Source organism: Microcaecilia unicolor, chromosome 1 (assembly GCF_901765095.1).
Source record: "Microcaecilia unicolor chromosome 1, aMicUni1.1, whole genome shotgun sequence".
In the NCBI taxonomy this organism is placed as follows: Eukaryota; Metazoa; Chordata; class Amphibia; order Gymnophiona; family Siphonopidae; genus Microcaecilia; species Microcaecilia unicolor.
This window is the reverse complement of record NC_044031.1, coordinates 199,099,147-199,125,450: the sequence shown is the minus strand read 5'-3', so window position 1 is coordinate 199,125,450 and position 26,304 is coordinate 199,099,147. Positions and strand designations below refer to the sequence as shown.

The window sequence follows — 26,304 nt, the reverse complement described above, 5'->3', positions numbered from 1 at the left end:
AAAATATGGTAGTTATTATTTCATGTGATTACACTGTCAATCATAGATTTTTTAAAGCGACGTTAGGTAAAATACTGAATTTTCTCAGCACCCTATTGGCTTTCTATTAGGGATGTTCATTCATTGGTGTACCTTAAATTTAGTGCTTTCACAATTTTAATGTAAATTTTAACAAAACCAAAGATTGTACTGGACACTATATAACCTTCCCTATCTTCGACCCCCTATTGTGCCTGAAATTACACGTACCTTATTCGACCACATCACCTTGTATTTGTTCCTCTACTGGACTTGGCGAGCGCCTTACAGTACTATCAGGCTTATTTTCGAAAGTCATCGCTGGCCATCTTCCCACATAAATCGGGAGATGGCCGGCGATCTCGCAAAAGTGGTGAAATCGGTATAATCGAAGGCGGCGTTTTTGACACTATTGCCGCTTTCCTGTCACTGTGCCGGTGAAAGTTCAAGGGGGCGTGTCGGCAGCGAAGCGAAGGTGGGACATGGGCGGGCATGGGCTTGGCTACCAGATGGCCGGCTTTTGCGGATAATGGGAAAAACAAAAACGGCGTTAAGCAGTATTTTGCCGGGTTTACTTGGTCCTTTAATTTTCACTACCAAGCCTCAAAAAGGTGCCCCAATTAACCAGATGACCACCGGAGAGAATGGGGATGACCTCCCCATACTCCCCCAGTGGTCACCAACCCCTCCCACACTAAAAAAAAATAAAAACCTTTGAGATTACGTGACGCCATGATCAGGAGCGGTTGCTGAAACTCCCGCTCCTGCCAGCTTGCCCACTAAACCCTCAAAATCGGAGAACTTACCTCGCCACGAGCCACCTTGCAGCCCCAACAACGGTTATTAAAGCGCAGCGTTCGGACCAGCTAAAATCGAACTAGGTGGCGGCGAAGGGCGTCCGTAGAGACAAAGAGAAGGAGCGAGTCGGCGAAGAAAAAATGGCGGCTCCGTCGAGTCTGGCTGCGAACACCATGAGCTCGGCGTGGGTGGCGGAGGTAGCAGCGGAGGTGACGAACGCCATGGAACCATTACTAGATAGGCGTCTAGGACCCATCAATGACAAATTAACATCGGTCCAGGAGAATTTGGGGCAATTAACAGAGACCTGGCGTGCTTCCAGTAACGCCGTGGGGCCCTAGAGGACAGAGTACAAAAACTGGAGGAGGACAACGCGAGACTCCGAACCATAGTGGAAGGCTATGAGGAGAAGATGGAAGATCTCGAGAACAGATCTCGAAGGAACAACTTGAGATTCGTGGGGTTGCCTGAGGCGCTGGAGGCTGCTAACTTAAGGGCCTTCCTGGAAAAGTGGATATCTGAGCAACTGCAGCTACTGGCGGACTTAGGTGCCCTCCAGGTGGAGAGAGCGCATCGCGTGGGCCCCAGGCATACAGACAACGCGAGGCCACGTGTGGTGATCTGCTGCATATTAAATTTTGCACATAAAGAGGCTATCCTGCAGGCTTTGCGAAAGGACCGGGAGCTGCGCTACGGGAATAAAAAAGTTTTGTGCTTCCAAGACTATTCTGCAGCGGTGGCGATGCAAAGGAAGAAATTTTCACCTATTTGCACCAAACTGTTTGAAATGAAAATCCGATTTGCACTGCAGTACCCGGCCAAATTAAGAGTCACGTATCAGGCGGAGACGCAGACCTATACTTCAGTGGAACAAGCGCAGGCCTTTCTGAGATCATTGGAGACGAGATGATTCGGAGGACGCAGAGAGGATTTATAGAGGATCTATGACTTGTGGGATAGCAGATTTGCAGCCTAGCAGAAACGGGATTACAAATTGATTATTTAAGAGATTGACATTAGCATCTACTTAACCGGATTATTGGAGAGTTTTGGCACCTGTTTATGTGCACAGGTGGTGAGACCATTTCACACCACTGGCCAAGTTGTGTCATTCGAGAGAGTCTGTTTCAGGGTGATTTTGGAGTGGACCTGGATACTAGAGGTGAAAGACGCAGAGGCGCAGGGAATCCACCTGAGAGGACTCCGCACCTGCTTTCGTGAGAAGCTATGCTAGTACTTGGTGGAGTTGTTTGGGTACTGGGCGGACTGTTACATCTGGACCGGCCCCAGGGTTTCTGGGCAAAACAAGACGCAGTGGTCATGGTTTTCCCGAACCGAGAGCACCACCAGAAGACTCTGAAAGGAGGTTAATGATTACCTGTTGATATTGTTTAAACTTTTGTTCAAATGCATATAGTCACAAGTTGAAGTAATATTTGTTGGGGAATTTGGGGAAGGGAAGGTGCTATGTAACTGGTTTACAAGAGGGAAGGGGGGGGGTAAGGGGCGTTATACGTGATGGTCTCGAATAGAGGCTGGGGGACCTAAATGGGGGGTTAGGGTTAGTGGGTTTGAATAGGGTTTGTATGGGAGGAGGTGGGGGGGGGGGGTTGGGGGGGAATAGGGACCTGGAGACCATGGATACTGAGGGTTTGGAAGGGAAATTTGTGGATCAAGAGTGAGAAGGGAGGGGGTGGTGGCTGGGACACCCCTTTCCGATACAAAACTGGTATATAACCTGGGAGAAGATACCTTACGTGAAAGGGGGCCCCTGAAAGTAGTTACTTGGAATGTAGGAGGGATTACATCCCCTATTAAACGTTCTAAAATCTTGCAACACCTGCAAAGACACAAAGTAGACATTGCCCTATTGCAAGAAACCCATTTATCGGATGTGGAACACGCTAAATTGCGCACTTGGTGGGTGGGGGAATGTGCATCTGCAGCTGCTCAGGGGAAGAAAGGGGGGGTTGCCATCTTGTTTAGAAAAGGGATAGTAGACAAACTAGATATATGTTTTGTGGATCTGGGAGGGAGATTTTTGCTCTGTGAGGTTAACATAAAATGTCAAACTTTGCTACTTGGGAATGTGTATGCCCCAAACCAATATGACCGGAAGTTCTATAAGTTGATTACTTCAAGACTGCTGGAGCAACCCTCTTTGCCTATAATAATTGGTGGAGATTTTAACATGGTGATGGATCCTTTGATGGACAGCACAGGGCCTAGGAGACAAGATCTTGGACAGGAGCATCGTGGGCTGCCCAACCTCTGTAGACAGATGGGGCTGGTGGATGTTTGGCGGATGTTGGACCCGCAGGGAAGAGATTACACGCACCTCTCGAGAGCACATGGTACGCAAGCACGAATTGATTACTTATTGATCTCGGAACAGTTATTTGGCTCTGTGACGAGGTCGATTATAGGAGCCGAGGTAATATCAAATCATGCCTGGGTGGAAATGAGGGAGAGGGAGATGGGCGTTTCCGGTGGAGTTATACCGGGATCAGGTTTTTAGGGTGTCTATACTCCACAGTTGGCGGGATTATAAATTACATAATGGAATACATGCTGATGATCCGGTCCTTTACTGGGAGGCGGCCAAGGCAGTCTTTCATGGAGAGATCATCAGCTATATGGCCCATAAATGCAAAGCCCGGCAGAGAGAAATATTGAGATTGAGTCAATTGGTCTGTACGGCTCGGAGAAGGTATGGTCAGCTGCCTTCCTCCGGGAATAACTTATTATCCCTACAGACGGCGTTAAATGAAATTTTTCACCAAAAAGCTGTGAAATCGCAGCTGTACTATAAGTATAAGCTTTATAAGCATGGGAATAAAGGAGGGCGATTGATGGCACGTCTGATTGCGGCTAAGCAAGGAAAGGCCAGGATCCTGGCTATGAAACAGAGATAGGGGAAGAGAGTTCATACGGATCAGGAGATTAGTGAGATTTTCTATAATTATTACAAAAGCCTATACGAGGCCCCACCGGACGAAGGACTTCTGGGGGATTTATACTTAGACCAGCTTCACCTGCCTAGGATAACACCGCAAGAGGAGCAAAGGCTTAATAACCCTTTCACGTCAGAGGAGGTCCTGCTGGCCATTAATCAAAGCGCATTACTTAAGGCACCAGGGGTGGATGGTTACAGGGCGGAATTTTACAAAATTATGGGGGAAGAGATCATAGAACCATTAGCCGCAATGTTTAACACTTTTATCAGTGAGGAACAAGTGCCGGCTACATTAAACACCGCGTGTATCATAGTGATCCCCAAGAAAGGAAAAGACCCAGAACTAGCTGAATCCTATAGGCCTATCTCACTTCTCAATTATGAGGTTAAATTGATGGCTAAGATCATGGCAAATAGATTAGCAAGAACCTTGCCGAAGCTGATACATGACTCCCAGGTGGGGTTTGTGAGGGGACGGACGATTGCTAAAAATGTTTGCAAGGTCTTGACCTCTTTGGAAGCCAGAAGTAAGGGGAATAAGAACTCTTTATTAGTGAGTTTTGACGTGGAGAAAGCCTTTGATCGGGTACATTGGAATTTTCTGTATGCAGTTCTTCAGAAGTACGGGTTCTCGGGTAGATTTTTATCAGGGATAAAAGCATTATACTTTGAGCCGAAGGCCAAAATATCGATTAATGAGTTTGTCACAACAGAATTTGAAATAGGCCGGGGTACCCGACAAGGCTGTCCTTTATCGCCTCTTTTGTTTGTGCTGACATTAGATCCTTTACTGAGAGATATAGTAGAATGGCAAGAGGTAGCAGGAGTAGCGATAGGGAAGGAGGTCTTTAAAGTGGTGGCATTCGCCAATGACATTTTGGTTCACTTAACGAACTCACAGGAGTCCCTAGACATTACTGGAGATCTTCTCCAAATATGGAGATTACGCGGGCCTTCGTTTGAATTTAGAGAAATCGGAGGCCTTGGCCCCTTCGGACGAGGTTTGGAGACAGTGGAGAGGTGGATTCCCTTTAAGGAAGGCATGTACCTCTTTCAGATATTTGGGAATTCTACTCCCTATGAATACTTCCCGATTACATGATCTTAACATCACTTGGCTCCTAGAGGAGACCCGGAATATACTGCAAGGATGGATGGATTTACCGCTATCCTTGCTGGGCAGAGTAAACCTGATAAAGATGGTGTTATTTCCCAAGTGGCTTTATGTGCTGCAGACTATCCCAGTCTGGCTCCGACGGAAGGACATGCAGAATTTTTATAAATTAGCATCAAAGTTTTGTTGGAGGGGCAAGAAGCCTAAGATTCTTTTCTCACACCTAATAGGAGGCTGGAGTTGGGGAGGGGTGGGTATGCCAGACCTAGCATTATATAATCAAGCCTGTCAGTTACGTCATTTGGGGGATTGGTACTTGGGTACACAGCGATACACTCCTCTAGCGTTGGAAGAGGCATTTTGGGAGCCTTATCAGCTTTTCTCGCTTTTACATCATAAAATGTGCAATTTACCGGAGGGACTAGGTAAAAATGTGCTCTTACGACCGCTCCGAGAGATGTGGGGAGTGATAGTAAGGCGGTTTGGGGGAGATCCGACAGTGACAGACCAGCTTACTATATGTGCAAACTGCGAATTTCTACCTGGACTGTCGAGTCGGCAATTTGTAGAATGGACAAGGCGGGGGATCACACGTCTAGCGCATCTGGCGGACGGAGATGGGCAGCCCTTCTCAGAGGAGGAATTGCTGAGTAGGGTGGGTGACTCCTGGGGTAACAGATTTGCTATGTTACTTCCCTGATGGGAGATCCTTTGAGAGTTCGGCTGGGGGACAAACTACATGATTTTTTTAATTCCATGGGTGAGGGGACGCTTACTATTTCTTTGCTATGCAAAGCGATTTCTAGATGGCAACCCCCCCAGGGATTATACCCCTGTGAAGAGCGCGTGGGAGAGAGAACTGGGTAGGCCAGTAGTGCCATGGGATATCACTAAGTCAATAGCACGAATACCCCTATTGGTATCAGATGCCCGATTGAGGGAATGTTCATATCGCTGCATCTATAGAGGATATATGACTACCTCTCAGTTAGCACATATGGGAGGGAATCGAAGTCCAGATTGTATTAAATGTGGAAAGAGTCCCGGTACGTTTCTACACATGTTTTGGAGCTGCCCCACCATAAAAAGATTTTGGACTCAAGTCCAAGGTTTCTGGAAGGAGAAGTTGGGAATTCGGGTTCCGGGGACAGTTGAACAATTATTTTTAGATGTCCCGGGGTCGGTGAGAGGTCAGAACCGTTTTGCAACACTGCTGCTCCGTAAGATGTGTCTATTGGCCAGGAAGTGTATCTTGCCATATTGGACGGTGAAAGACCCCCCCAACATACTGGCATTGGAGGAATCAATTACATCAGATGGTATCTTGGGAGGCTGAAGAGACTCGGCTCTCAAAGAGAAAGCGAGTCACTTTTTTGGCAGTCTGGGGCCCTTATTTGCGAATCCTTAGCCCCAGAGGTCGTAGTCTACTCCTCAATGCATGGGGAGCTCCACATGCTGATAAAGATTAGTTCTTTCAGGTTCCTGGAGGGATTGGGGAGGGGGGGCGAAGGAGTAGGGGGGTGGGTGGGATAGTGGATACATGAGTCTTAATGTTACTGTCAGATGTCCGGACACTGCAAGACAGCTGTGGCTACGCTGAACATATCCTTGGGTTAAGGGATCACAGGATGCTTAAGTGTTCCTATGCTATACGTGTTGTGGTTGTGATACTTTAGTCACTATAAGTAGGGAGGGGTGAGGGGGAGGGGGTAAGAGGGGGATTTAGGGAGGGTTAAGGTAGGATGAATATGTAAAATGTTGATGATAAGTTGCCATTTGTAACCTTGGAAGAGCTTGATTTTGAATGTGTTATGTTGGATACTTGCTGATACGATGTTTGATCTTTCATCAATAAAAATGTTGCACTACAAAAATAAAAACCTTTTTTGCCAGCCTGTATGCCAGCCTCAAATGTCATACCCAGCTCCCTGACAGTAGTATGCAAGTCCCTGGAGCAGTTTTTAATGGGTGCAGTGCACTTCAGGCAGGCAGACCCAGGCCTATCCCCCCCCTACCTGTTACACTTGTGGTGCTAAATGTTGAGCCCTCCAACCCCCCCCCCCCCCAAAAAAAAAAAAACAACCCACTGTACCCACATGTAGGTGCCCCCCTTCACCCATAAGGGCTATGGTAATGGTGTAGAGTTGTGGGGAGTGGATTTGGGGGGCTCAGCACCCAAGGTAAGGGAGCTATGCACCTGGGAGCTATTAGTGTATTTTTGTAACATTTTTAGAAGTGCCCCCTAGTGTGCCTGGTTGGTGTCCTGGCATGTAGGGGGGACCAGTGCACTGCAAATGCTGGCTCCTCCCATGACCAAAATGCCTTGGATTTTGCAAGGTTTGAGATGGCCGGCAGTTTTTTCCATTATCGCTGAAAAACAAAACCGCCGATCTCAACCCCGGCGAACTCTGGCATTTGGCCGGGCTAAACTGTATTATCGAAAAAAAAAGATGGCCTGCCATCTTTTTCGAAAATACGGTTCCGGCCAGCTGTTGCGCTGGCGACCTATTTTGCCGGCGACGTTCGATTATGCCCCTCCACGTAAGCCACATTGATCCTGCAAATAGGTGGGAAAATGTGGACACAAATGTAATAAATAAATTATTGCCCATTCAAAGTGAATGGGCTTTTTTGGAATTGCCGCACTAGGAATCTCGATTTGGTAGAAAGAGGCCCTTATTTTCTTATGTGGGAATTTCCTCAAATACCATATGCACAAATTATTATGATACTAGACCACAAGATAATGAACCTCCATGTTTACAAAGTCGCACTAGCGGCCGCTTGTGCAATAATGCAGACACAGCCCATTCACTTTGAATGGGCTGTGTCGGCATTTCCGTGTAGCAGCCACTAACGTGGCTTTGTAATCGGGTAAAACAAGTAAGTGTAAAACTTTCTTTTCAGAATGCCTAGTATGAATGTGACAATTAGGGAGTCTAGAAAGAACGGTATGAACATATGAAATTTCTAGCTTCATAAGAAATGCACTTCCTCAGGTACCTCATCATAGAATATCTGTTTGTCTCTGCCATACTAGTCCTGACAAGTGGATTGTGTCCCTTCCCAAGCAGCAGTTGGAGGTAGAGAACTTAACTATTCTAGAGACATCCTGGCTGGAATTCTCCACTTCAAGCAGATGGTAGGTCTCAGCTGGTGCCCTAGTTAGGCGTAACTTCCTGGACCTCAGCTTCTGGCTAGGCTCATGAGGGTTGAGCCCTTGAGCCAGGAGGTCCTGATGCTGGTTGAGTGTAGCAGGGTATGGCCCTCCACTATCCCAAGTTATCGTTTGGAGTTGGACCCTGTGGGACACGCGCCATGGAGAGTACTGGGTTTCCACTTCCCTCTTGTCTCCTTCTGAGTAGGCTCTTATAGTGCAAAAATCAAAGAAGAAGAAAAATAAAATAAAGAATTCGGATGAGTTCTCATGTGGCTGCTTTGTTTCTCTGTCATTGGCAAAATAAAGCTTTTGAGAGGAGGTCAGAGAAGAAGAGTCTGAGCATCTCAGATAGGACAGCAGCTGCTCAGGAGAGCAGGCAGGTCCTAGTGGAGAAAGCAGCACCTAAGTCGGGGGTGGGGGGTGGGGGGGAAGAGGAGGTCTTGGTACAAAAGTTTGGCAAGGTCACACTGTTCTGTGGCTCCCCAGTCCTGGGAGGCAGGTGGTGCAGTTCTTGTGGGATCCAGTAGCTCAGCTCGGGCACCAGTTCGTATTGTACCAGCCCCCAAATCCAAACCTGAGACCAAGTGGGGAGCTTACGTTAAAGGGAGGGGGGTGTTCCCTTTGCGCCATCAATTCAGTCCCAGTCAGACACATTTTCAGCAAGATTAGTAGCCGTTTTGGCACTTTTTCCCACAACTTCAGGGCTCAATGCTAAGAAGTCATTTCCTGGGAGAGGAGGAAAGATGGACCCAGCTCCCTGCTCCCCCCCCCCCCCCCCCCCCCCCCCCCATTATTCTATGGCATGAGTTTGTTCTTCAAGTGAATTTTTATGGGAACACGTCTGTTGGATAATATAATTTTACTATTTGGAGATAATTTGAATAAGGCTACAGGACATTTGCTTATGCCCCTGATGCAGGCATAAGCTAAAATGTGGCTCCATTGGGTTTAAGTACATAAGTATTTCCATATTGGGACAGACCTAAGGTCCATCAAGCCCAGCATCCTGTTTGGCTTTTTCTTTTGGAGCTTCTGCCATTTGTGGTAGCTATGTGGCCAGGGTCATGCTCTATTGGCTTTACAGTTGCTGGAATCTCCAGAAGTTTCTCACCAGGAGTCTAGGACTGCCTTCCTTGTGCACTTACTTAATGTCTTGGTCTGTCTCTCCTTCCGGTCTGTGGCTGTGGCTCTGTCATTGGGTCACAGACATGGCATCCAAGAAGCGCCTCAGTCAGCTACCCTTTAGGAGGCACTTGTTTCTTCAAGGAGGATCTGGAGAAGTTGATGGATATGAGAGAGGCGCAGCGTCTCCCAGATCTGTGGTATAGGAACTCCCAGAGGTCCTCTGCCTTTAGGGTAGGGATTTTCAACCCAGTCTTCGGGGCACACCCAACCAGTTGGGGTTTTCAGGATATCCCTATTGAATTCTCAAAGAACTGGGTTGAAAACCTCTGCTCTAGGGAATGCTCCAGGGGAGCAATCCTTTTTCAGCCTGCTCATTGTTGGAGCCCGGGTTCTCGGGCTTATACAAGTCCGGCTCCTTTTGTGAGCCTAAGAGAGCTGGTGACCTTGGCTCCTTTGGCATGGAGGGAGCAGCTTAACCTGCCCAATGAGTGTGTGCCAGGTCCCTTGGTGGTAAGGGTAGGGGGCAGGCTATCTATCTTCTACCACAAGTGGACCCATATCACCTTGGATCACTGGGTTCTGGAGGTGGTCATAAAGGGATATTCATTGGAGTTTACTCGCTCTGTGCTGGATGGCCCTCATGGTTTGCCCATGTGGTTTGGAGCTAAAGTGACGGGCTGTCATTCTTCACTTGCAGCAGTTGTTCACTTTGGGGGTGGTGGAAACCTGTTTTGGTAGAGCATTGTGTGGACCACTATTTAATTTATTGTGTGATCCCAAAGAAGGGTTCCTGCCCGTGAATTCTTACCTTTACATGCAGCATTTTCACATGGAGACCCTTCAGGTGGTGATTGCCTCAGTTTGTATGGGCAAGTTTTTTTAATGTCGCAGGACCTCACGGAGGCATATCTGCATATTCTTGTGGAGCATCACAGTCACTGTCTCCGCTTTTGTGTACTTGGGCATCACTTCCTGTTTCAGGCTCTGCCTTTTGGGTTGGCTGTGGCTCTCTGCACCTTTTCCAAAGAGGTGGTGGTGGTTCTTTTGAGGCACCAGGGCATCTGGGTGCTTCCCTACCTGGATGATTGATTGATCCAGAGTGACTCGGAGTCAAGAGTCCAGGGAGGCTATGGCTTAGGTTATTGCCCTCAGAGAGTCTGGGCAGGATGGTGAATCAGAGTCACCTAGCCCCAGTCAAGGTCCTCGAGTACTTGGGAGTTTGATTTGATACAGCTCAGGGAAATGGTTTTCCTCCCGGAGGAGCAAACTGCTAAGCTACATGCTCAGAAATGCAGAGTGAGAGTTTGACTCCCAAAGTTTTTGATACTACCTTTAGACTTTAGGTTTTATGGCAATGACCTTGGAAGGTAGTGCCTTGTGCAAGAGTTCAAATGCTGCCGCTTCAGTTGGCCCTGTTGTCCAGATGGATTCTGGTCTCCTAGGACTTTAAGCACCTGTTGCCTTTCTCTGGCAGGGTGCGAGCCAGTCTAGGCTGGTGGGACTGTCTGGGATGCCTCCTTTGATGAGGGTATCATTGGAAGCCCTTCATTGGGTGGAGGTCATCACTGATGCAAGTCTCAGCTGAGGAGTGCATTTCCTGGGACCAAGTGACCCAAGGGACTTGATCCTCCTTGGAGTTATCATGGTCCATCAACCATCTGGAGATGCAGGCAGTATGCTTGGCCTTGAAAGATTTCCTTCCCTTCAGGGAAAGGTGGCCTGGATGATAATGAATAGTGCCACAGTGGTGGCTTACATAAACAAACAAGGCGGCACCAGAGCCAGTAGGTGGTGTTGGAAGCTGTGAGCCTCCGTTACTGGGTGGAGGCACACCTACAGGCACACCTATAAGCCCAGTCAGCAGTACACGTAGTGGGCAAGGACACTATTCCAGGCAGACTTCCTCAGTTGGACCTGGGGAGTGGGGGCTGGGGCTGGAGGCCTACCAGCTTATTCAGGACCCACCGGTGTTGGACTTGATAGTCATGAGCTCCAGTGCCAAGATGGAGCTATTCTTCAGCCCCTGGAGGGAGATGACCTCACAGGGGATAGATGCTCTGGTTCAGCAGTGACTGGCAGAGGGATCCCCTGTATGTCTTTCTTCAATGATCTTTGATAGGCTGGCTCTTATGCAGAATAACATGCTATCCTTATCTTCTGGTGGCTCGTGATTGGTCCCGCCATCCATGGCATGGGGACTTAGCTTGCTTGTTGGTAGCTGAGCCACCTCCTCTGCCCAGGGGCTGCATGTTTCTGTGGCAGGGACTGGTGGAAATGGAAGATCAGGATCCCTTCTGGCTTATGGTTTGGCCCTTGAAAGGCGGCAGTTGGTGAGGTGCGGCTTCTTGTCCATAGTGATTTCCACCTTGCTTACTTCTCAGAAGTTTTCCATGTCCTTGGTTTGTATGCAGGTTTGTATGATTTTAAAACAATGGTGTTCCAAGCAGGCTCTGTCCCTGTGAAGAGGGCAAAGATTCCTGAAGTCTTAGCCTTTTATGCAACAAGATTTAGATCAGGGCCTGGCCCTGAGTTCATCAAGGTCCTGTTGGCTATCCTTTCCAATTTGAGGCAAAGTGCATGGCCTCAACCTAGCAGCGCATGGGGAAGTTGCCTGGGTTTTGAAGGGGTCGCTGATTTGTGGCCCCCTGGTTGTGACCTTCCTTTCACTCCTGGGATCTGAACTTGATTCTTAGGTTACTCTCCAGTGCTCCCTTCGAGCTTTTGTGGCAGGCCCCCATTAAGGACCCCACTCGGAATGCAGTTTTCCTTTGGCCATTATTTTAGCCCACAGGTTTTTGGAGTTGCAAATGCTGTCCTGTAGACCCATTCCTCCTGTTTTTGGAGGACTCTGTGTTGATCCGCATGGTTCCCTCATTTTTGACCAAGGCAATCTCAATGTTCCATGTGAACGATGAGATCTGTTTGCTCTTCTTTCTGGAGGAGGGGTCCCACCTTTCTGCTAGGAGAGTACACTAGTAAGATGTCCAGATGTTGCTTCACTACTTGGAAGAAACCAGTGAATTTTGTCAGATCATCATTTCTTTGTCCTTTTCCAGGGCCCACCGATGGGCCAAGCGGTCTCTAAGGCTGCTTATGTTTGCAGAAATTGGCATGTGCTTCTGGGTTTGAGAACTCACTTGTGGGAGCTCAGGTGACGACTTGGGCAGAGGCTCGGAAGGCTGCTCCAGAGGAGATCTGTCGGGCAGCGACATGGATGTTGCTGCAATCCTTTGTCAAACATTTAAGGTTGGATGTGCTTGCCAGAGCTTTGGCAGAGCTGTCCTCAGGTAGGTTTTCTCTTCCCTCGCCCAGTGGTTTTGCATGGGTACATTCCACATGTTCAGAACTGTGCAACATCAGACAAGGAAGGTGAAATTATTTTACCTAATAATTTCCTTCCCTTTAGTCCGCTATGCCGTTCTGAAGCCTGGGGCTCTCAGGGTGCTCCACTCTTGAGAAGCAAGGCGGTAGTCTTCGGATATACAGGGAAGTGAGTGCCACGCTGTAGTGGTAACTCACTTGTATTATTTTTTGTAGCTGCAATGGTTGATGGGACACGGGTCTATATTACAAAGGGACCTTCTGCTGCTTTGGCAGAAGCATACTGGAACTTTCCCAGTGCACTAGCAGGTTATACGTCCACTGGAAAAACCTAACTTTTTCTCTACCTCCATGTGCTGGTAGAAGGGGATAACACCCACATATTCAGAATGATGCAACCAACTAAAGAAAAGGATATTATCAAGAAAGATATAATTTCATCTTGTTAGACTTCAGTTTTAAATAGGAATGGGTCTTAGGTTTAATATGGGACCGTCAAATGTCTGTTGCCTTTTATTCTGTTGAGAGGAGGACCAGGAAAAAGACATAGTAAAATTCCATGAGCCATGTACTGACCCCTCCCCCCACTTCCCTATTCTGGCTTAGCTCTTAATGGTTCGATGTGTATTTATTTATTTATTTTTAATTATTATCTAGTATTTACTATGTAATTTTGTTACTAGTTGCTACGTGTACGGTCTCCTAGTCATGGAGAACTTCATCAGTATCTGCTTGCCTTGTTACAGTGGCACCCTGTGATTTCAGTGTAAAATGCTTCCTTTCAAATCTGTTGACAGTGACATCTAGTGGTTAGATATATTGTCACACTTGGTTTAATTTTATTCTTTCCAAACCAACAGAATATCTTGCTCTTCCTATCTCCCCCCCCCCCACCCCACACACTTTTTCCCAGTCAGAGAGGTACATATGCAGAGGGGTTGAAAAGAATTCCATGAGCCATATAGGAAAAGCATGTGGAACTTGTTTGAACACAGTCCTTAATATGGTTTTATGAAATCTTGTTTTTCTTTTTATAGCCGCGTTGGGCATACAGCGGTACCTAGACCACTTTAGTTGAGGAATGCCCTCCGCTAATGCATGATCTGGTCAGACTTGGAGCTAGACCTCTCCATTGGAGTACTTTCTTGAGTGGAATCAGCGGTTTGGGGATTCTGAGTATGAGCCTGTAGAGTTCTCTGAAGAAGATAGTTCACTATTGGTTTACCTCAAATCCAGTTCTTTGTAAAAAGCGGAGCACTGTTATAATACTAAGTAATCTACTTTTTAAAAGCCTGAGTGGGAGGTAGAAAATTTACTTTACGAACCATAGTTTATATAGGGGCTCATTTTCAAAACACTTAGCCTTACAAAGTTCCATAGTAGCCTATGGAACTTTGTAAGGTTAAGTGCTTTGAAAATACGCCTCATAGTGTTGTAGGTATTTGTGGATGCCAATAAAGGTGTGATTTTTGTTTGAGGTATTGCAGGTAGTTTGGCAGGTGTTTTAAAAGTTGTTACATAAAGATTCATTTCTGTTTTCTTCTGTTTGCAGGTTAGCTGGCAAAGAGCTGGTCCTCTTTTGTAAGGATTTTCCGTCTCTATGCGACTGAGTGAGTTTGGAATGTTGCTGGGTTTGTACAACTGATGGAGGAATAACTAGATTACAAATAAAACCTTTCTGCACTGGCAAACCTTACAGGAAATATAAAATGTCATCAAATAGGAGTCAGAATCCACATGGACTTAAGCAGATTGGCCTTGACCAGATCTGGGATGATTTGCGAGCTGGAATTCAACAGGTTTACACCAGACAAAGCATGGCAAAGTCCAGATATATGGAACTCTACACGTATCCTACTGTTTTTTGTTATCAGTTATCAGGTGGCGTTGTCATTGAGAAGTGGTATATCGGGAATGAGGACCAGTAATGCAAATTAGGTTTATATATGTTGTTCAAGAGTTTTGAATCATGCTGACATCTTTGAGCAATGTTTCTTCCTTTTCCCTTAGATATATTTCTCCAAGGAGAAGCAGAACACAGTCTTCTCACAGATGGGGTGACGTCCCCCAATGGAACCCTGGTGCAGACACACTACCCAGTGCTCCAAACTCTTCTAGAAGCGTTTGGTAGGCCCTCACTGCATACGTGCTTCCCGTGTGCCTGAGTCGCATGGGGCCTGCAGCTTCACTTTCTCTGTGGAGCTGAGAGGATGCACCTTCCATCTCGGCAGCGAGTAAAACTATTTTGCATTTTTTTGCCTTCCTACCTCTTTAGTTTTGTGAGTAATGTAGGATTTTTTTTTTCTTTTCTGTTTTTCAGCCCCCCCCCCCCCCCCCCCCCTTTTTTTTTTTGTAACTCAAGGCTGTTTTCAGGCCTGAGCCCTGACTGGGAAAAAAATATAAATAAGAGCTATTTTCCTCTCTTTTTTTCATTATTGAGCTGTTTGATTTTTCTGCAGCTGTTTTTCTCGTGACGTCCCAAAAAACTGCAAGTGGATTTAAGTGATGCACAGACTGTAATAGGTACAGAAAAGGAGGCAATGATCCACAATCAGGAATAGATATCGACAAACAAGCAGGTCAGCAGTTCAGAGGTACTGTATTATTCATTCAAACTGTAACCCTTGGGCTGCATCAGGGGTAATAACTAATAAAAACAAACAACTCAGTTAAAATCATACAAAGCTGTGCTAGCAACAACACAGCCCATTCAAAGTGAATGGGCTGAGGCCCAGATTCACTAAACCTAATGAGCCAGCAACATGGTTTTTATACTAGTTCTAGTCGGTTTAGTGAGCAAGGAATAAAATGAGACATACAAAAGGGTTCTCCAAGCTCTTTTTCTATCACGGTAGCAGCTAACGAAAACAGAATGCAAAGCTATTATAATGAGTTAATTACTATACATATGTGCATGCAAAGTGATGCACAGCTGTTTTCTGATCTGAAACATAGAAGCAACCCCTACCTTTACCGTTGAAAATTAACGGGAGGTCTGGAGCTGTCGATCCTGACAGTTCTTGCTAGTACTTCACAGTCATAGGGTCCTCTTGTGCAGAAGATGTGAGAGCAAAGCATTTTTGTCAGCAAAGGCTGCCCGAGAGAAAAGGGGAGAGGAGGGAGAAAGGGGGTACGAGACCAGAGAAAAGTCTTTGCCCTACAGCCGGCTGCCCTTCCTGTAGGCTGTGCGCGACCAGTCTCGAGCACAAGAACCCATCCCCCCCCCCCCCCCCCCCCCCAAAAAAAAATAAACTACACTGCTAGCCATCTGCAGCCGAGCATTGCTGCTGCTGAGCTTGCCTTGCGACGGAGGTGGGGAGATTTCTGGATCTACTGCCCCCCTCCCCCCAGGCAGGAGACTGTAGGCTCAGCAGGAGAGTACAGGCTCCTGGCATCAGTGGATGAGCTGCGGCTCCCTCCCACCCCCACACCGGCAGGAGATTGCATGCTCCCAGCATCAGCAGACCGTGGCAGATTTAAAAAAATAAAAGTTACGCCGGCTTTCATAACACCCAGCTTGTCTGTGTGTACAAGAGCTGTCTGTAGCATGTGCAGAACAGCCATGCTTAGTGATTGGCTGTTGCTTGCCGACTGGCTTCCCCCATATCATATGCAAATGAGCTGGGTCGCAAAAGCAATGAGCGGCTCATTTGCGTGCGATTCTCTTTGGGAATCCCTCTGTATTGTAATATTTACCAATTTGGAAATACAGACATATTGTTAACCCTTTGTGCGTCTGGGCCTGTGTCAGCATTACCACGCTGGCAGCCGCTATCGTGGCTTTGTAAAAGGGAGCCATAGAGAACAAAATCACAAAGCATAATAAATAATAACTGAAGCAACTTAATAAACTACATAGTGGAATACCAATATAGTGGCATACAATAACTGACACTACTCCCCTAACAAGGCTCATATATGGTTTTAACCTCCACCTTAACCATATATCATATAGAAATCATTCATATGTTTTTTTATCACCTCAGCAGTGCACATGACCAACTTCACTCTTTTATTGGACATTCAACAGCACCCAAATCCTCACTGGCGATAATATTTTATTAAACTGTTTCTTCATTTACTTATTTAACTGTTCATTTTACTTTTTAATCTCCAAGTTACTTATAAGCAATACTTAACTTGCACTGAACGGTCAGACCAGGGGTTCAACAATGCCCGACATGCATGTTTCGCCCTAAAAGGCTGTGTCAAGGGCTCCCCATTAGCCGTTCTTAGTACCAGCCTCGCAATGTTTTCTTTCTAAGCAGGAGGAAATCCAGAAAGAAAACATTGTGAGGCTGGTACTAAGAACGGCTAATGGGGAGCCCTTGACACAGCCTTTTAGGGCGAAACATGCATGTCGGGCATTGTTGAACCCCTGGTCTGACCGTTCAGTGCAAGTTAAGTATTGCTTATAAGTAACTTGGAGATTAAAAAGTAAAATGAACAGTTAAATAAGTAAATGAAGAAACAGTTTAATAAAATATTATCGCCAGTGAGGATTTGGGTGCTGTTGAATGTCCAATAAAAGAGTGAAGTTGGTCATGTGCACTGCTGAGGCGATAAAAAACATAAAAAACATATGAATTTCTATATGATATATGGTTAAGGTGGAGGTTAAAACCATATATGAGCCTTGTTAGGGGAGTAGTTACAGTTGAAGGGCTCTTAAAGAGAGAGTTAGTAGTGCCAAGAACTTGCGGTTTCATACAATAACTGACATACAGAGGTTTGAAAATTGCTTAATACATTTAAAAGGTGCCTGCCATGTGCATATATACTTGGCTGGTGCCATACAGTGTGTAGGTCATCTAATTGCTTTAAATCGTAGCATGTAAGACCAACAAAGCAGTGAATGAGCAGATAAATGACCTTAATATGAATGTCTGCTTAATGCAGAACCACACAAATAACAGTGCAAAAATCAAAGGACAAAGCAATAGTAAGTGCTGACTCAGTGTGAAATTAACAGAAAGCTATTTGTAGGAATATATAATTTTACACTGATCCAAAATGGACACATACCTATCTCTCTATATAAAAGGCAAAACCAACGTTCTATGAAGCCTCCAGCCGGAAGTGTGAAGGGGGCGAGATATCCGGTTTCCCTATGAGTGTCTGCCCCGCCCTCTCTGTAACACAGTCAGTGAAGGAAAACAGCAGAGCACGAAATCAAATCGCTGGCTCTGTAACAGTGAAGGACTCAGAGGGGGGAGGGGAGAAAGGCCAGAGGGCAGGGACACACACACTCCCACATGCACACAGAAGAAAACTTTGCTAGCCCCCGTTTCATTTGCATCACAAACGGGGCTTTTTTACTAGTAGGGGATTAAAATGGCTCATTTCCCATATAGTTCAACATGATCCAGCCAGCCTACGGAAAAAAAGAAAAATGGGTTCTTAACAACAACACAAAGTAAAACCCATCTGAAAAACAGGAACAATACATTTTAGTTTCTTAAATAAATAATGATAAAGACAATAAAAAAAACCCTCTGAAATACTGAAACATCACTCCTTGGTTCAGAGTAGCAGCATTCCCACCACTCTGAGCTGAATCTCAGAATCTATCACCTCCTCTCTATGGTTGGCTTTTATCTTTTCCTTCCAGATTCAAAGGTCAGACAGCACTCCATATCTAAAATACTTTTTAAAACTGTAATACAAAAATTAAGTACTAGAATCTTATTCTGTTGTGGAACTTGACAATGTAACTAGTACCTTGCAATATAACTAGTATACTCCTATCCTGTGAAGGTGTTTACTAAAAAAAACAAACACACCAAAAATTCTATTCCTAGTTAAAAAAAAAAAACCCCAATCTCTCAAAAATCTATATATCACAAAACTGAGGATGGGAATGGGTGGAGGGTGCTATGCCAACCTAGAATTGCTATTTTATTTCAAAAACTGCTTGAAAAAATATGATTATAATTTTGAAAATTTGCGTTCCAGCCTTCATCTTGAATGTGTATTCCAGCGACGTAATCCCATTACAAGGCATGTGGGGGTGCTGGAAAACAATCTCCATATCTAAAAAATTAAAAATCCTAGACTAAAACTTTAATTTAAAAAAAAAAAACCCTCTGAAAAATACTGGTGGATCAGTAGGATGACCACATACACTTTGACATTAAACTCAGTTCATGTATTCTTGCTGTACACCGCCTTGAGTGTATTGCTTCAAAAAGGTAGTAAATCTTAAATAAAATAAATAATAAATGTAATTGCATATGGATAGTAAAACAAAATAAAACAATGAATTTTTAAAAATCAAATTATTAAATAACGACATGAATAATAAATACAAATATTAAATACTAATTACTAATTTATTAAAGCCAAATGAACATAAAGAGTGCATGTGTACATTCAAACAGTATCCTAGTCATCCTAAAATATGTCCATTTTGGAAGTTACTAAAAAACAGAGAGATCAGATTTCTGATTTAACCCCATAGGTTTAACTGTATTGTATTTGCTATCCATATTCAATTACATGTATTGAGATTCATGTTAACAATGTTTGTGGTCTTCCCATTGATTCACCAGCATTTTTGAGAGTTTTTCTTTTTAAACAAAATTAGAGTTTTAGTCTAGGATTTTTAATTTTTTATATAGGGAGATTGTTCTCCAACATCCCCACATTGCTTGTAATGGGATTTTGTCACTGGCATGCATAAAATTTTGAATTATAATTGTGTTTTTCAAGTGTTCTTTTTTTTTTTTTTTTTTTACAGCAGTTTTTGAAATAAAATAGCAGTTCTAGGAGGGCATAGCACCCATCACCCATTCCCATGCTCATTTTTGTGATGGTTAGATTTTGAGAGATCTTTTTTTTTTAAGCTAAAAACAGTGTTTTTGGAGCATTTGTCAAGGTCCACAATAGAATAAGACTCTAGCACTTAATTTTAAACATTAATACAAAGCTTATTTTTGATACTGAGTGCTGTCTGACCATTGAACCGGGAAAGAAAAGATTTAAAAAAAAAACAAATATAGAGAGGAGGTGCTATATTCTAGATTCACCTTTGAGTGGTGGGATTGCTGCTACTCTGAACCAAGGAGTGCTATTAATAAGAATTTTTTTTATTGTCTTTATCATTTATTTAAGGAGATAAAATGTATAGTTCCTGTTTTTTTAGATGGGTTTTACTTTGTGTTGTGTTAAGAGCCCCTTTTTCTTTTTTTCTGTAGGCTGGTTGGATCATGTTGAACAATATAGGAAATGTGCTATTTTAATCCCTATAGATATGTGTCTGTTTTGGATCAGTGTAATGTTATATATTCCTATGTATGGCTTCCTTTTAATTTCACACAGAGTCAGCAGTTATGATTGTTTTGTCCTTTGATTTTACACTATTTGTGTGATTCTGCAGTAAGCATACACATATTCGTATTAACGTCATTCGCTTTTTCACTTATATTTGCATGTGGCAAACACCTTTTAAATACATTAGGCAAATTTTAAACCTATGTATGTCACTTACTGCTTTGTGTTCCATTTTGTGGTTTATTAAGTTGCTTTAGTTATTTATTATGCTTTGTGATTTTGTTCTCTATATGATTTTAATTGGGTTTGTTTTTATTAGTTGATGCAGCCTGAGGACGAAATGTGGCCACATCAGGATCCTGTTCAAATATATACAATACCTCAGAACTGTTTGTTTGTTGAAAGCTAGACTAAAATAGGGCCATGTCTGTGACTGACCCACATGATATGTGCCTACAGTATCTGGGCCTTGACATAATAAGACCTCTAATTGTTCTCTCTGTTCTCAAATGCAGAAGAGATCTCAGAAAAGTAGAGGGGCTGGGCGTGAGAGACTTTTCAGCTTGCAGAAGTCCGATATATCGTCATGTGGAGCATTAGTTTCCATGGCTTCTGGAGCTACAGCGGACACTAGGGATGCATCAGCATCGAGTTGGTCTCTCCTTCCACTGTGTTGAGTGTCGGTAACTACTGCCCTGGCCGAGCATCTTCATATCTGACGTGTGTGGATTCTATATTGTTTTCATGGGCACTGAAGGACTCCAGTGCTGGGCACTATGCAAAGGTGAAAGAGCACCAGCATTGGTCCTCCTTCAAAGCAAGGTGCCAAGAGAAATACTCCCCCTCTGAAGTGAGGCCGATGCACCAATCTTGCCAAAGCTCGGACCCTACTTCGATTTGGCACTGACATCTTTGCAGGCTGTCTCTACATTGGCATTGGCCCTGCCTTTATGGAAGTCTGCTCTCGAGGAGTGGTTCTGAGTCATGCTGTGAGACGAGCTGGGATGCATCCTGGATCGGTGTGACGCCATGGCATCGCAGGCACTTGTGCCACTTATGATGCCGCTTCAGCCCATCTTGGAGATCCACGCCTTGCCTGTTGGATGATTGTCGACGCTGGTGCCTCGCTGAGCATTGTAGCAGACACCTACCAATGCGGTGCTTCTTTCCAGCACACTGTTGGGGGGGGGGGGGGGGGGGGCTACTCCAGAGTCCCTTGGCGCTTTTGCCCTTGGCTTCAATCTCTATCCAGTCGACCAAGGCAAGTACAGAAATGAGGAATATTTTGCTGAGTCTGAGTCTTGGGTGTCTGAGGATAAACTAGAGGACTTCTCAGAGGAGAGGTCCTTGGCCTCCCTTCAGATTCCGCTCCACTGCAGGAGAGGAGGAAATCTTGCCTAGAGGAACTCTCCTTTGGTTTTTTTTTATTTTTTTAGGGAACTGTTGGAAGCCATTACATTTAAGTTGGAGGTCGAAGATGAGCCCAGTGCCGAGATGTGGCTGTCCTCAATTGAGACCCCCCCCCCCCCCCCAAGAGTATCCCGAGAAATGCAGAGATGAAGAATTGAGACACCCCTTTCTCTGTGCAAGTGGTTCCTAAGGAGGTGGACTCCATGAAGCAGGACCTACTATTGATATTTTTGCTAATAAGTTTAGCTGTCTTTGAACATACAAGAATCTGGACTAAAATGCTACCGAGGTTTTATCTCCAGACTAATGCAATTTAGGTTTCAGAACTTACGCTCTTCTTTTAAGCAAGAGGTGAGATACCTGTGATGTCTATGACATCGCTGTTTTTTTAAAAAAAATTGTGTTCCTTTCTATCTAATTTGCATAGATGGCTGCTCATTGAAGCAATTGAGTGGACAGTGTGTTTTTCTAGGGAAAAAAGGTGCTGGTACTCATACAGAGCCAACCTTGGGGTGGAGTAACCAGGGCTTTTTTGGCCTAATGGTTAGTACAGCAGGCTTTGATCCTGACAACATGGGTTCAATTCCCACTGCAGCTCCTTGTGACCTTGGGCAAGTCACTTAACCCTACATTGCCACAGGTACAAAAACCTAGATTGTGAGTCCTCTAGGGACAGAGAAAGTACCTGCATATAATGTGTACAGTTCTGCTTATGTCTAGTAGCGCTATAGAAATTAGTAGTAGTAGTAGTAGTAGTTTTCAGCTAATAGGGTATATGTAGCCATGTGACCCAGAATAACTGTACCTGGAAAGTGGCTGCTTCTCAATCTGAGGGTCACAGGTTTAAGGTTTGTGCAGTAGTGGGGTGGGGTGGAACCAAACTGGAGGAAGGTGCCAGTACTCTGTACCAGTGCGTATTGACTGGAAAAAAAAATTCTAATGGTGGGACTCCTTTTTGCAGGAAATGTTTGATGAAATTGCTCTACTGAAGGAGAAGCTAAATTGTAGGTGCCATAGTGGCTTCTGTTTTTTTTTTTGTTTTTTTTATAGATAATTTGAGATTAGAAAAACAGAAATGAGAGAAGTTAGTGTGCTCATCTGATGAGAGTAAGGTATGATTTTCGAGGAGGCTTGAACAGTGTCCACCCTTGTCCACTGCTTTAAAAAAATTATTATGGAGTGAAGGAGTGGCCTGGTGGTTAAAGCAGTGGTCTTGACATCCTGAGATGCTTGGTTCAAATCCCACTGCTTGTGATCTTAGGCAAGTCACTTAACCCTCCTTTGCCTCAGGTACAAACTTAGATTGTGAGCCCTCCAGGGACAGGGAAATACTCAATGTAACTGAATGTAACTCATCTTGGGTTACTACTGAAAAAAGGTGTGAGCAAAATCTAAATCCAAATAAATAATTATAATCAAATGATTTTTTTTTTTTTTTTAATATTTAAATTTATTTGAGTTTTTATAACAAGCAAAAACAAAATTTTTCTTGTACAGAAACACAGAGCCACATTATTACAAGAATTAATATAGCAATTAAACATTCTCTGTTCCTTAGACCACAACCTTGGTTGAGGGGGCGATAGGTAACAAAGGAGATTTTATAAGCATCAATTAAACAAAGAAAAACTCGGCTTAACCTGATAACCGTATATTGTTTATAACTGAAAGTTATTATTTCTCTAGCGGACTGCTTAGTTTTTTCTGGTCCAAGAACAGCTGTAGCTGCGATGGTTCTAGGAAAATATACTTATTCCCCAAGTATGTGATCTTACATTTACAGGGATATGCCAACATAAATGTAGCTCCCAAATTTTTTAACTCATTGCGCAAGCTCAAAAACATCTTTCTTCTATCTTGCGTGGACCTAGAAACATCCGGGTATCAAACTTTTTGTCCATGAAATAATTTGGAAGTATTTTTAAAGTATAAGTTCAGTACATGGTTCAAATCTTGCTCAAAAATAAATTGAACTATCAGAGTTCCTCGATCTTTAATTTCAGAGGTAGAATTTTCCAGAAAATCAGTAATATTTTGTTCTGTTTCTTTTTGACCTTTAGAATCTTGGTTCTTAACAGGTATATAAAAAACCTTATTGCACGGAGGAATACTTGTAGCAGGAATCTGTAATATTTCATACAGGTAACTTTTAAAAAGGTCAATTGGATTCAATAATGAAGAACGTGGAAAATTCAATAGTCTTAAATTCAATCTTCTAGTATGATTTTCCATTTGCTCAAACATCAGCGGGCTCAATAATTGAGCACTTATCCTTTGCATTAATATAAAACAATAGATGAGAGCAAATCATTTCCAACTAAATAATGACAAGAGACAAGTACTATTTTTGATTAGATCAAAAGCAATATTCTGCCCAGAACATGTACTGTTGGAGGGATGTTCGTTACTTGAGTGCGCTGCTAGGTTCTTTGTTCTCTTTATTTCCTCAACAGAGATCTGTAACTAGGACTATTTTTTTTTCTTCAAACACTGTCTTGCAAGGAGGTTCTACTGAAAATTTTAGATTGGTAATCTAAATTATCATTATGCTACACTTATTATTGTAACTCTTTGTATTTAGGGCTTTCATTCTATATCTTATGTGCATTGCACGTTGCGCAGAATGCAGCAGCAAGGCTAGTAACATGATACCCAAAGTATTAACACATTACTTTGTGTTATTTGCTCTTCACTGGCTCCCTTGTGATACGGCGAGTTCAAGGTCTAGCTGATGATTCACAAAGCCATGAATAACGAAGTACCATTGATCATAGCAGCAACCCCGAATCTGTTGCCCTTCATGAATACGGCATTTGATAGGGAAGAGCTTATTGGATGTACCTTCTTTTCACAAAATAAGCTTATTCAATTTATGGGTCAGTACTTTTCAAGTATCAGGTCCACAGTTATGGAATACACTTCCGATTGGATTACACAAGACAGAACAGTTGGCTTCATCTTGTAAACTGAAGACTTTTATCCAAAAATCATTCCTTGAGCAATGTTCTGATAAATACTTTGCTCATGTTGTGTGCCCGGTTGTGTTTTCAGACCATAATTTAGATCTTACTGCTCTCATTGTTTTAAATTATTTGACTTTTTCTAATGTAAGAATTTGCAGGTTGAGCAGCATATACATTTTTTAAGAAAAACAAAATCACCAAGGTTACCAAATAAGGGACAAACTCCCTTATTTGGCAGACTTGATGCTACATGATGCATCTCAGGATGCACTGCCTGGGGTCAAGCACCGCCATTTTGGAAGATGGTGGCATGGAGGTAGGAGCGAGTGCGCATCGCTCCTTCTTCCTGTTAATTGTGCTGAAAGGGGTCTTAGACGTTGGGGGGGGGGGGGTGGATTAGGGTTCACTAAACTACTAGAGATTTCTTTTGTGGTGTCTTTGAAACTTTTGGAGGCAGTGCTAGGGAATTCCAGAGTGTGGTTTGACTTTGACCAGCCAGGTTTTCTGTCTGGCGAAAGTTGTGGGTAATTCTGGTCAACTATGCCTGCCTTTGCTATGCTGCCTTTGCTATGTAGGTGCTGGCACTGAATATTGGTTGGCAACTTCATAACTTTGAGTACCAGCCTGAAATGCTCTGGACTCCTTTCCCATTTGACCCCCCCCCCCCCCCAAGAGGATTGATACTGTTCTTTCCACCCTAAGCTCCCTCATGAACAGGCCCTATTCTGGGCCTCGCCACCCCCTAGGAGGCCCTCCCAGCTTACCTTTCAGTTTCCTGGTGATCTAGGAGTCAGTGGTGCAGGAGCGATCCCACTTGCTCCTGCCCTTCGTAGCTCAGAAATCAAAATGAGTGCTGCGACCTCTGGTGGCAGTCTTGAAGTATTATCCCCTAGTACAGTGAGACTTCTACTAGAGGTTGTAGTAGCCATTTTGATGGAGGAGCGACAATGTGCAGGAGTGAGTGAGGATTACTTCTGCCTCACTGATCCCTAGACTATCATGGATTTGAGAGGTAGGTCTGGGATGGTCCTATTTGGGGGAGATGAGGTGGGAGGGAGAGGGTGCTGATCTTCTTTGGGGGTTAGGGGTTGGAAGGAGGGACGGACGGGGGCCCAGCACCTTTTGGGAATGGAGTCGGGAGGGAGAGTTGTCCATTAGTAGCTAGTGCACTTTCCAGTTGGCTAACTGGGCAGCAGGCTGAATATTTGACCTGGCTGGTTGCATTCTGTCTTCCAAGCCTGGATATTCAGCGCTAGTTCCCATATAGGTGCCAGCACTGAATGAGCCTAATTCAAGCTGCAGCAGTCAGTATTAAAAAAAAAAAAAAAAAAAAATTTAAAAAAAACTGTCTGCTGCTGATGGAATATTGCCTGGAAAAAGTTTTCCTCTGCTGGTTCTTACATATAAATGAATATTGAATAAAATCAGGGAAAGCTATTGGTTTTATGCTATGAAAATTCAAACCACCAGCTGACTTTAAATGTTTTAATGTAGTATAACCATTAATGCTGCATTAGTTTTATATATAAGAGTTCTGAAAAACCTTTCATTTCCCACTTACGTAATTTTTAAATGTATGGTTGGCACAATACGACCAGTTACCGCATTCCAAGTTGCCAAAACCACTGCTACTTGCCAGTATCCTAAAGAGATGACATTAAGATATGGGATGGAATGAATATACAGTTGAAATAACTGCTTGTGTTTGTTTTGTAAACCAAAAATTAGGTGGAAGTAGAGCAGTCATCATAAGACTATTTATGGAAGCAAAACAGGATTGGTTGCCTTAGTGTTTCATAGAGCCAGCAAACCTGAGACCTAATTTTCAGTATACAATGACCAAGCAATCAAACATAAGTGGTGGTGTTTTGCTGTAACTGTATGCCAGGTTGTACAATTAGGCACATGGCAGAAACAAGTGGCTTCAGACTTTCAGCATGTGACAAATTTAGGACAAGTTACACTATTGAATCTCACACTTATAAGGTATTGTGGAATGAAATAACAGAAGCAGTGTCTAATATGCTTTAACTGGCAACTATATATGTCATTAATTCATGTTTTAGTGCAGTTTACTTCAATAATTAAGCATTGTAGTTTAAACCACTGTAGAGATCATATGAGTTCATTGTGTGGCTTTAGTGATGGCCTGACAGATGAAGATTAG

At 43.9% G+C, this 26,304-nt stretch overlaps 1 protein-coding gene across 1 annotated transcript in view; it reads left to right on the top strand.

Annotated features, from left to right (window-relative positions):
* CUL1 (cullin 1) overlaps positions 1 to 26,304 on the top strand; it is a 331,942-nt gene that overhangs the window by 22,448 nt on the left and 283,190 nt on the right. Inside the window, exon 2 of the mRNA XM_030203694.1 lies at positions 14,045 to 14,341. Coding sequence (XP_030059554.1) covers positions 14,202 to 14,341 — 140 coding nt within the window. The 5' untranslated portion in view covers positions 14,045 to 14,201. The remainder of the gene's footprint in view (positions 1 to 14,044; positions 14,342 to 26,304) is intronic.